At 31.8% G+C, this 12332-nt stretch overlaps 1 protein-coding gene across 3 annotated transcripts in view; it reads right to left on the bottom strand.

The window, feature by feature from the left end:
- Positions 1–12332, bottom strand: part of LOC106056136 (uncharacterized) — a 106886-nt gene that overhangs the window by 41445 nt on the left and 53109 nt on the right. For all 3 annotated transcript variants that reach the window (XM_056021501.1, XM_056021500.1, XM_056021499.1), the window contains exons 19-43: positions 12145–12287; positions 11882–12009; positions 11509–11700; positions 11076–11299; positions 10803–10954; positions 10415–10551; positions 9668–9859; positions 9264–9496; positions 8739–8875; positions 8274–8389; positions 7965–8156; positions 7389–7594; positions 7033–7175; positions 6791–6912; positions 6453–6644; positions 6125–6303; positions 5636–5772; positions 4630–4745; positions 4345–4536; positions 3069–3268; positions 1904–2046; positions 1580–1701; positions 1122–1313; positions 461–639; positions 6–142 (exon numbers count right to left, since the gene is read on the bottom strand). In XM_056021501.1, the coding sequence (XP_055877476.1) occupies positions 6–142; positions 461–639; positions 1122–1313; positions 1580–1701; positions 1904–2046; positions 3069–3268; positions 4345–4536; positions 4630–4745; positions 5636–5772; positions 6125–6303; positions 6453–6644; positions 6791–6912; positions 7033–7175; positions 7389–7594; positions 7965–8156; positions 8274–8389; positions 8739–8875; positions 9264–9496; positions 9668–9859; positions 10415–10551; positions 10803–10954; positions 11076–11299; positions 11509–11700; positions 11882–12009; positions 12145–12287 (4106 nt within the window). The remainder of the gene's footprint in view (positions 1–5; positions 143–460; positions 640–1121; positions 1314–1579; positions 1702–1903; positions 2047–3068; positions 3269–4344; positions 4537–4629; positions 4746–5635; positions 5773–6124; positions 6304–6452; positions 6645–6790; positions 6913–7032; positions 7176–7388; positions 7595–7964; positions 8157–8273; positions 8390–8738; positions 8876–9263; positions 9497–9667; positions 9860–10414; positions 10552–10802; positions 10955–11075; positions 11300–11508; positions 11701–11881; positions 12010–12144; positions 12288–12332) is intronic.

Here is a 12332-nt window from a genome sequence, read left to right as displayed (position 1 = left end):
CATACCATGTGCTAGTTCAATCCTATTGCCTACTATGTCTAGAATAGCATCTATGTACTGAACAGCTTTTGAAGAGCCTGGCATGTGTTCAAAGTAGGCCAATACAGCTTTCATAGCTCGCTGCGGTACATCTTTCATAAAACTAAACAAAAAAAGTGATTTGTTTCATTGTATTGCTTTAAGACAAGAAAAAGGCAGTAAGATAAATACTTACAAATAAATAAATACTTAAAGAGTTTACAAACCCTCAAAGTAAGACCAACATGATAAACAACTCAGACAAAGATCTAAAATATCAATAAGTGTATTGGCTTGTATGAAGCTTAGAATACATAAAGATTGGAAAGAGTTTATATTAATAGCAAAGTTAACATGTTCTACTGGAGGTCTTGTGCTCCATCAGAAAACCAAAGGACAAACTCTGATAATGGTATTGCAACTAAAATAAAAAAAGTCTTACTCAATAACATTATTATATGGCCATATCCAGGTGTTTACATGGTCTAGAACTCCCTTCCAAATGTCTGGATTGAAAACACGATCCTTTACACTTAGGCCAGCATTGAACTTAGCTATGACAGTCTCCATCTTGTCTATCACAGAGGACATCTTTACAGGCTGGGCAGAGGAAGCATTAATCTGATGATACAAAAGTCAGTCATCACACAAATGTCATGACATAGAATATACATAGACATAGAACATATTTACCTTATCTTATATAATACAGACATTACTTAAAAAAAGAAAATTATGTCCTATGTGTCATGCATTTAGTCCTGCATATTAACCAATGACCTAAATTCTGCTAAGTCACTGGTTTTCCTTGCTGGCTCAGGAAACCCATTCCTTGCTCTAATAGCACTAGGTAAGAAGGAACATTTGTATAAATTTGTCCTAGCATATGGAATGAGGATTGTGTCTTTATCTTTGTGTCTTTCTGAATATTTTATTAGATTTTGTTTTTGTATTTGAAGATTATGGTTCAGTGTTTTATGTATAATTGCTACTTTACACATTAAGTCACTTAATATTAAAACCATACTTCCAAAGTAAAGATGAAATAGTAATGGCTAAAACCAAGTTTAATACTGAAACTCTTTGAAAGTATTTAAGCTTACAATGTTGTTGATTTCTTTAGTAACTTTGTAATTCTCCAGCTCTTCGACCACTTTGGTGATGTTGAGAGAACAGAAGCGTGTGAACCAAGTCTTAAGGTCCAAGGAAGAGTTAGGGGCCAGGACAAATATATCTTGAGGATTGTTTAAACAGAATGTTTCTAAAGAAGTCAAATCAGAAGCCTTGGCAGTGATCTACAGATAAAAACAACATGTAAAAAAAGGTTGGTAAATGCATAATGAAAATGATTAAATAGTAAAATAAAATAATAATGAACTATTTACCTCAAGGTTGTGGATATTGGCTCTTTAAAGAATACTTAAAACAAACTTTATACAAAATAATTCTCACTTTCAAAAAAATGAATGCTATATTTATGATATAGAAACTTTATAAACTATCACTGATTAAAATATTGCTTGAATACATTTAATGATAATATTATAGTTTCATGTTTCACCTTTTCGGGTTGGTATATACAGGTGTATAAGGCTGTTTCAAATAGTTCTGGTGCATTCTGGAGCAGTTCAGCCAGTGTCTGTAAGCTCGGAAGGTCTTTAAGTGCATCTTTCAGAGATGTACCTGTAGTGACAAGAAGAACTTGTTAGAGGAAAAAAACCAGCAACATTTTCTGTATTTGTTCAAGATGAGGTCTAATAGTTACAGTTACCATAGGGTCATTCAGTAATCTAAAAACTGTTGATTTAGCTTATGTGTAATTATTTATTTCTGGCATTTGTGGTTACTTCTATGAAAATATTAACATCTTTTTGAGAAAACTTACTGTTTAAAATATCAATCACTTGTCCCAGGACAAGATCTGTTATTCCAACAACTTTATCAAAGGCCATTTCAATCTGTTTTCCCATTCTGCCAAAGACAGCATCCAACATCTCCAAAGTCAGTCCAACTAAGTTATCTGGGTCACTAACATGACGAAAGAAAACAATATTTGTTATTAAATAGACCAACTTTGATTGAATTATATACTCAAAAATTAAACTAATAAAAGTCTTCTTTTAAAAAAAAAGTAGTATTATAATTGATGAGACTTTCCTTTAAAGATGAAAACAATTATATTCAAATGCTTATTCATGTGCTGTTTTATGGAAATAAGACATTTTATTTACTTGTGTCTAAGTATTTTTTGTATGATGCTGTGTTTTTGTGTGTGTAAGTAATGGTTTAAAATTTTATTTATTATTGCTACTTTACTTTTTAATCTTCTGTCCATGGAGAGTCTCTAGCTTAGTCTAGTCGCTTAACTCATTTCCTCTTTTTTCTAGATTTGATGTAGTTTCTTTATGTTATCTTAAGTTGAGAAAACTTATCCAAATATTTCAATAATACTCGAATAAGCTTGTTTGTGTTACACATAATGATGTTAAGGTGCCAAAGTGTGTTAAATCCTGTGTATGCTTCAATATTATTGCAATACACTTCAAACTCAACAGAAGGCAAATCAAATGTGATCATTTTAAAGTTAATTATAAGCTTATAGTAAATTAAACACATGCTGTCTGAACAGAATCAAGTGTGATGATACAATGTTCATTGATTCATCTAAACTCTGAAGTTGACATGTGGGCCTGCTCAGCCTTATGCAAACTTAAACTAAGATGCTCAGTGTTCAGTAAATTAAGTGTGTCTGACATTGAGGTGAACATTTCAATAAGAGAAATATTTAATTCAGAAGTCATGTGGCATGAGAGGAAGAGATCTTTAGAAAACTAAATAGAACATACAATTATTTTAAGTATTTTTTCCTTTTTTTTAATACTAGAGACTGCAATCTTTAAAAAAAAACAACTTTTAAATATATTTAAAGGAATAGTTTTAATTACTTGGTGGGTAAATTTACAAATATATTTAATTGAGGAGATTGATTTTGAGACAGATCATTTTTTTAGGTTTCCTTGAACCTTTTTGATCATACATTATACACTAACCTATATATCTTTTCAGAAGACTTAGACCATAGTTTGACCCGGTTGCCTACTTCTTCCCATAATGTAATGTTGATCAGCTGAGTGAATACATCAGCTTCTACACCATAGGTGGTGATATCAGTAACCATGGTGATGATCTTGTCAAACTTGGTCAAGACTAGGGAAGTGTTTCTGTAACCAGAGGAGATGTTCCCTGAAATCTGAAAACAAAATACACAAGACTAAGACTAAATTTGTTTAATTAATCTTTATAGGAAATTTGTTGTTGTTTTTTCCATTAAAAATAAGAACAAAAGATGGTACCTCATATTACTCAAGCATATAATATAGTTACATCCGTAAAGACAACCTATACGCTGAGGTTGCAGAGGGAGTCAGACCCAGGGGTCACCCAAGACTAACCTACAGATATGTCTGCAAGCAAGGCAGCATGAGAGCCATAAGCATTGACCAAAGTATGTGGGAAGAGATAGCCCAAGACAGGACAGCACAGAGACAGACTGGTATAAACTTTGCCGAGTGCAAAAGAAATGAAGCTGCGTCAGCCAAGAGAAAGAAAAAGAAAGCTGCCCTGTCTGCTAGCCCTAAGACAGATGCATATACATGCATAAACTGTGGCAAACTCTGTTGCTCCAGAATTGGCTTGATCAGTCACTCCAGATTTTGCCCCATCTTAAGACATAACCAAAGCCAGTAACTCATCTGGGCACATCTATTGCTTTCTGAGACAGAAAGAGCTATATAATATTGTTACATATAATGCAACAATCAAACCTGATCTGAAATAGCAACAGGTAAGTGTAAAAGGTTATCAATATTGCCTTTGAATTTTGCTATAAATTTCATTTTAATTTTCTTACAAGACCTAAAAATCCTCAGGTCTGATGATGTTAAATTGAACTGTTTCTATGTTCTGAATGTACCAAAGTTACCCCATTTTTACTTTTCCCAATAAATAGAAGATGTTAAGTGAGTTATGATTGCTGTAGATTCTGTTTTAAACTGTATATCCTCCTTTGTTATTTTAATGAGATATTTTTTATAATGGATAAATCACTAAGAAAGATTTGATGCACATTAAAATACAGTTAATTCTGGTTATCAGACAACATCGGAACACAAGGTTTTGATCCTAACAACTGTCTAAGTCTGATTCTAATAGGATTTGTTACATCATTTTAGGATTTGGTTTGAGTAAGCTGCTGGTCCAATTTAACATGATTCTACTGCATTCTAAGTTCTGAAGGTATAAAATGGTCTACATTTATAGACTCACCAGTTCTGTTAACTTGTCTGCACCATTGTTCTGAGACACTTCTTTGCCCAACTCAACAAAGTCAATATTGCACACTTTCCATAAGAAATCAGACATGTTAAAGTTCACACCAGGGGGCACTGTCATGATCTCATCTGCATCAGTATTGCAGAAAACAGACCAGGATTGAAAGACTACACCCCATCTGGCAGACTGTATGGAAAAAATATATGAAAATTATTACCTTTGACATATAAAACTTCTTTCAAAGTTTTGTTTTAAGTTTAAAAAAAGAATTGAAGTTACCTTAATGGGTTCAGTCATGACAGTATACAGCACGGTTTGAACAACATCTGGTGCTGAGCTAATCATTTCAACCAAAAGTTTGCCATTAGTATAATTTTGTAGACCTTTCATGCCATCTGTAGACCAAAAGAAAACATATTTTGGCTTGATTTTAATTACACATAGAGCCTATATAAGAAGGCTCAAAAGTAAAGTAGCAATCATACATAAAACACTGAACCATAATCTTCAAATACAAAAACAAAATTTAATAAAATAATCTGAAAGACACAAAGATAAAGGCACATTCCTCGTCCCATATGCTAGGACAAATTTGTACAAATACTCCTTCTTCCCTAGTGCTATTAGAGCATGGAATGGGTTGCCTGAGCTAGCCAGGAAAACCAGTGACTTGGCAGAATTATGCATGACTAAATGCATGACGCGTAGGACGTAATCATCTTCTTTTTTGAAGTAACGTCTGTATTATATAAGATAAGAGTTGTCTTACATCAAGACTTGAGCCTGTATAGAAATGAGGTTTAGACCATAAATTGCTTAGATTTCTTAGATTTTTTAAATTTCTTAGATTTTTTAAGTCCATCTATTTTCTGTTATACTCTCATAAAACCTTGAGACTGTGTTATGCTTATTAACAGTGCTAAGTAAATAAAATAATTTTTATTAACTTTTTTTTAGGAAATTAAGAATTCTTCTTTAAATTATGACATTAAAATCAAATGGATGTCCTAGCAGTGTCTCTACACTATCAGAAAGATTATGACATTTGTTTTCATTTTTAACCAGTCATTTCTTAATCATAGAGTGGTTAGAGAATCAGCTCTTTTGCATAATACTTGTTAACCTGGTGAAGACACTGTTTTGATATCACATAACTTTTATTTCAGAGGTGTCAAGTATTGGAATTAACAGTTGAAACTAAACTTTAGTTTTCCTAACTCTTGTCATTGTATTTTGCAAGCAGTCTAGTATTTGTTAAGCATATATCATTAATGATGACCTTTACCTTTGACTTCTACCACCTGATGCATTACAAAGTCTAAGACTGCATCGATGTATCCCAATATGTTGCTTAGATTAGGTGAGGTATCAAAGTAAGCTAATACTGCCTTCATCCAGCGATTAGGCATGTCTTGAAGAAATCTGTTAACAATGTATACATTTTATACTCTTATACAAATCGAACAAGACAACAAAAGCAGAATATATAAAAACTATGAGCAACAGTAACATTAAAATTACACTGGAGTTTCCATTGACCATTAATATATTACCTTGTTACAAAAAAATAACATAATGAACTTTGAGAACCAGAATATAATGTTAGAAAAATTGAACTTTTTGTGTGGATAATAATGCAGTTTAAAAAATTTCAAAAGCTTTTCCCTCAATCTGAGACATTTCCTCAAACACACTATAATAGCTCTCAAGGGTTTACCAACTATTATTATTACTTCTACTGAAAGCTAACTATCAAACAAGCATCAGTATTTACTCATTAGCAGAGTTGAATGGCCATATCCATTTATTGATGTGATCCACAGATTGAGTCCAAACATCTGCTTTGAATATACGCTCTGTAATATTGAAGCCATGATCAAATCTGCTAACAATTTTCTCCATTTTGTCAATGAGTGCTGAGATGTTGATTGTTCCTGTGTATGGGCTGTTAATCTGAGATTCAAATCACATTACAGTTTTAATCATACAACCAAAAGTTCATTTATTTCATTTATGTATTTGTAGAAGAAAGACAAAGAGAGCAATGGTAAGCACTATAAATACTGCCATTTATTTATACAGACATGAATGAAAGAACATACTATTCTTTCAATATCCTTAGCAACAGTGTAATTGCAAAGATCTTCCACCAAAAGTGTGAAGTTGACAGAACACAACTGTTGAAACCAATGCTTCATATCAAAAGAAGAGTTAGGTGCAGAACTAAATAAATCCTCTGGGTTATCACTACAGAAATACTCAAAGGACTTGAAGTTGGAGAGTTTAGATGTAATCTGAAAATAAAGTATTATTTATTTTAATCTTTGGACAAAATTAACAATGGAAAAACTAACATTCTAATTCTTATCAAATTATATTTCTTTTGGCTTTATCTATGTACATTTAGAATTTTTTTTTTAAACTTTCTTTTTAAGAGTACCTTTTCAGGGTGGTATATACTGGTATAAAGCGCTGCTTCATACAGCTCAGGTAAATCTTCAACTAAATTAACTAATGTTTTCAGTCTTGGTAGGTCAGAGAAAGCCTCGCTCAATGTAGTGGCTATAAAAGTAGAAACAAATAGTTATTGGTAAAGTACACTCAAATACATAACCAGAAGAAGAATTATTATTGTCAAATGTAAGAAAAAAATGGTTTATTTAGTAAATTAGGCTGACTTACTATTTAAGATCTTTAATACTTGTCCCAAAATTATGTCAGTAACACCTACAACTTTTCTATACATATCTTTGTAGTCTTGAGGTGTCTTTCCAAAGACAATATCCACTATTTCTAAAACAATGCCAGCAATTTTATCTGGAGTTCTAGAAAAGAAATATATTGGTACATTAACAAACAATAGAATGTAAAATATAAAAAGCTATAAACTTCAATCAACTTTTACAATATATATTTTATCAGACCATATTTTAATGTCCTTGATAATTTAAGTGTTTAAATCTTGTTTTTAAAAAGCCCTAGAAATAAATGATTTAAACAATTTTAAAAAAAATTAAATACTGATGAATTAAACCTACAAATATGTTTTTTCAAATGAATGGGACCACTGTTTGATACGATCTCCAACTTCAACCCAAAGTGTTTCATTTACTAGTCTGCCAAATGTTTTGTCATTAGACTTTGGCCCATCTTTGATGTAGTCCATGAAATTTTGTAAGTATGAATGAGCTCTTCCAAGTAGAACTGTGACATTCACATCACTGATAGCATCAGGATTCTCAAACTGAAACATTGATACAGTTAGGTGACATTTAATTGCAATATTAGTAAAAGCTCAAGTCAAGCATAATAAGAATTGTCATTTTAATTAGCACATTAGAAAAACTAAAATGATAGGTAAAAGAGCATTATAAATTAAATATTTACTTAAGTTACTCAAAAGTCAATCGATGAAATGAAAATAATGCAAAATGTCTTTGACTAAACAAATGCACATGGGGTTATCGACACCAAGATTCAAAATCAAACCCTGTTCACTTCCCTCTACTATCCTGCAGGCAGTTAGAGCTAGGTCATACTAGCCATTATTTCTGAAATTTCCAAAACTTAAACATAACATGCACTTTCAAATAAGAATTAAGATGTTTACTCACCAGAAGCTGTAGTTTATCAACTCCTTCATACTTCTTTAGTTCTTGGACTAAATCTTCCACATCAATTCTACACATTTCATGCAGGAAATCTGACATGCTAAAGTCCAAGCTGGGTGGAACGGTAAGTATTTCATTTGCTGATGTGCTACAGAAAGTATTCCATGATTGAAAAGCATCTGCCCATTTTGTAGTCTTTAAAAAAAAAAAGAAAACTATATTTTTCCCCAAAACATTACATAAATAAAATAGTTTGAAAATAAAACAAAGAAATTTTTAAAACTTAAACAACGATCTCAGTTTCATACAAACCTTGATTGGGTCCATTAAAACTGTGTACAAGATTGTCTGAATAGCTTCAGGGGCAGATCTAATCAAATTAAGAACTCGGTTGACATTTGTGTAGTTAAGCAAGACATTGGTTCCTTCTGTAGTGACATAAGATTACACTCATGAAAAGAACCTTCAAGATCAATATAATATCATTGAGCTTCTACTTTTAATATGAACCTTTTTTTGAGCTCAACAAAATAATTAATTACCAATTGTTAATTAACAGAATACATTTTAATAAAAAATTTTAACCATCACCAAACACATTAACAGAGGCTGGTGGGGTAGGGGAGAGATAGGCTTGTCAAAGGAATGGGAGGGCTAATGAGACTGTACTAATCATGATCTAAACAGAGGTATAGCAGGTGCCTAAAATCTATTATACATTCAAATACTAAGACACACAGCAAGCTCAAATCTAATCATGTTTCTGAAAATCTCTACCTTCATTAAGATCCAACTGTTTCTCTAGTAAGCTGAGTATCTCATCAATGTATTTCAGAGCAGGCTTTGTGGCTGGAAATTTTTCTAATGAAGTCAGCAGCAATTTTAGAAGAGAAGATTCCCAATCCAAAAGTTTGCTAAGATGGTGGAATACAAATTATTTACTTTTTCACATACAAAAAGGTAGTTAATTTAGTAAGTGTAAGCTATAATATAATTAATATATTTTTATGTTTATTTCAAAGACCTTAAGAGCAATACTTTTATAAACTGTGCCTGTAACGGTTACACTTTAAAATCTAGTCATGCATTAAAACAATTACCTTGTAAAGTAAAAACTGGATGCATTTAATTACAGAAAGATTAGTGTAGTTATATCCAAGTTTTAATGAAGATGTTTGTTATTATTTTTTTAGCTACTGAAATAGAATTGAATATTTTTTTTTCTTCTATCAAAATCTTTTTTCAAAGCATTATTTTACAAAGGAACTCATGTTTCTTTCATCATAAAAAAACTATTCTTACTTATTATCCTGTAAATCAGCTTTCAAGACATCCAGTTTCTGAACAAATTTGTCCCAAGACTGAGTGTATAGAGTCAAATTCATCCAGTCTTGGTTTGGTGTCAGCTTAATGTTGGGTGGGTCTGCTACAATGTCTTGTATTAAACTGCTCAGAGTTTCATAGTCTCTGCTGATGGAATTGACATTGACCTCAAGATCTTGCTCAGTTACATTGCTGGAGGACAGAAGTTTCATCTGGAAAGTTTGTAGATAAGATAAGAATTGTTTTAAATTCAGTACTACTTGCCCCCCCCCCCCCATGTGCTGAATGGCATGGGAGGATCTAGGTTGAAGTAAGTATTTCTCATGAAACTAGATACTTAAATACATACTATGAATAGAATCAAATGAGCAAGTCTAACTTACAGCATCAACAAACAGCTTGACACTTGGTTTGTTGTTTTCAATCTGATCTAGCATCAGGGAAAAGTTCAGGTTGAGATTACAAACTGTTGACTGAATGACTTTTGGTGAGAGTGTGGTAGCTTCAACAGCAAATACCTTACTGAAGAGTGTTACATCTGAGCAAAGGTCCTCAAAGTTGGATGGTACAATGATCTGAAAAGTGGGAAAAAAATTTGACACAGACTTTAGATTTTGTCATTTACATTTCTTGGAATTACAATGTTGAAATGTGATCAAATTTCAGTACAAGTTTTATCTGTGTAGCAATTGAGTAATAAAAGTCAGATAAGAAGTCTTTCCTCTGCACTCCACTGTCACTTTTCATTAGGATTTGATCATTTTAATTTGTCATTAGCTGCAAAGTTGCATGCTTAATTGAGAGGTCCGAACAAGATAGTGATGCCAAAACACCCCTATGGTAGAATAAACTGTATTGAGATCTGCCAGATCTACAGACCACAGCATAGTTCATTTAGATAAAAGACTAGTTATCTGAACTCTTCCACATTTGAAAGCAGAAAAGTCATTGACATACTGCTTCAAAATGTATTAAATACTTAACATTTAGGCATTTCTATAAACAGCATACAATCCCCAGGGATCCAATGACTAACATGTAGGAATGAATAGAAATCTGAGATAGATTTTTGAACATTTTCTGACTTCTTGCAATGTTATCTTGTTAAAAAAACTACAAGTCCTACTTACATCTCCTGGAGAAATAAGAAGACACTGGACCGTTGCAGCCACTATGGCATTGATGTCTGGACTTTTGACCATGAGTTCTATTAATTTATTCAGCTCATTTGACCACAGATATTGAGATATGACCACCTCTGATGAAGCTATTCAAGAGATAATTTATAAAAAAAAAATGTATGGCCTAGGTTTTATAAAGTCATTTAATTGACAAACAGTTCTATTCCAGTTAAAATCAAACTAATAAATATATTTCGAATATTTAAATTAGCATATAGTTAAAGCTAACCACATTATCTAAAGATTGTATAAACAATGAGATATTCATTATGTTGATTTTCTTGATCTAGTGTTTTCTTCTTATATGGAAATACATTTTCTCAAGTTTTACATTTACCATTAAAATAGGCCAATTCAGTATTAGCCAGCTGAAGAAACTGGTGTGTTACAAACATATATGAATGTATGCCAAATGTCAGGTCAGAATTTGTTCCATTGGTCATCAGTTTTAGGGCCAGTTCTTGGACTTTGAGCGCTATAGATTGAAATCTAAAAATGCAAACAGAAAGGTTAAAGTTAAAAAAAAAAGTTTATTATGCTAATAATTGGAAGAAAGATTATCTATTATTTAATGTGTTGTTTGATAATCTTTCTATTACAAGTTACTGACTTGTTCACATCAAAGTGTTCCAAAGTTTTAGCTGCTTTATAAAACTCTTCCCAGCTTAAGTTGATGGCTGTCAGGTTGAAAGGAAAGTAGTCAAAACCACTGTTAGTAAAGATAGGAGAGTCTGCGATGGAGCTGAGTTGCTCTATACAGATATCAGCTTTTGCAGACAACTGATTCCAGTCAACAGACACAACATTGGCGCTACCATTAATCACCTGTACCAACTGAAAAACAAGATTCCATGCATACATGTACAAATGAAATATTTATTTACAGATCAGATTATTATACTAGTCAAAACTTTATCGATTTATTCAATTGATTAACTTAACAACAGTTAAGAGCAATTATTTTTTTTTTGTAGTTTTCTTTTTTATATTTTATGAGCAAAGAAAAAAAAAAGTAAAAAAAAAAATCTTATTTCAAATATTACCTTTTCTGAAAATATTTTGACTGATGGTTGATAGTCATTCACATTATTCAAAAGTTGCTGATAATCTAAATCACAGAAATATTTTTCAAAAGCATACAAAGGGCTTTGAGAAGTGACTAACATATAATCTGTCACAAAGTATGATTTACAATCAGGGGCTTGAAAGCCATCTGTCAAGAATTTATCAATAAGCTGAAATAATGAAACAAATATAAATTATTAGTATCCTATTTTAATTTTACTCACTACTTCTGGTAAAAAAAATTCACATTAGTAAATCTTTAAAAGAAACATAATTCTACGTCTTGTCTTAAATACAAAGTTGAACCAATAAATGTGTAGTCATCACTAGAAGTAGACTACTTGTGATTACCTTAGATGGATCCAATAATATATTTCTTAGAGCTGACACAAACTCAGGATAAGCTTTGGCTAAAAGATTGACAGCATTCCTAATTACTGGAGGGTACAGCTTGATGAAATCTTCCAAGGTTTTAGCATCTACAATACAGAACACATGAGAATCTTCAGAGAACAAGAACACACTCTTACTTGATTCCACTCCTGTGAGGAGTTGTCACTAAATACAAGTCCTTTAGATTAAATTGTATCATTTATTTTGTCTTTCAAACTCACTTTCAAATTCTTGAGTCATATTAATCTGTACATCCAGATAGGCGTCCAATAGCCAAATAATCTTTTTCACTTCTTTCCACATGTAGTCATAAGAGTATAAGCTATCAAGTTTTTCTAAGACTTTGAATGTTACATTAGTTAACCTGGAAATATTCAAACAGATTTAGATTTCTTTATCTACTGATAAT

This window comes from Biomphalaria glabrata, chromosome 2 (assembly GCF_947242115.1).
Source record: "Biomphalaria glabrata chromosome 2, xgBioGlab47.1, whole genome shotgun sequence".
Taxonomy (NCBI): Eukaryota; Metazoa; Mollusca; class Gastropoda; family Planorbidae; genus Biomphalaria; species Biomphalaria glabrata.
This window is presented reverse-complemented; position numbering and strand designations above follow the sequence as displayed.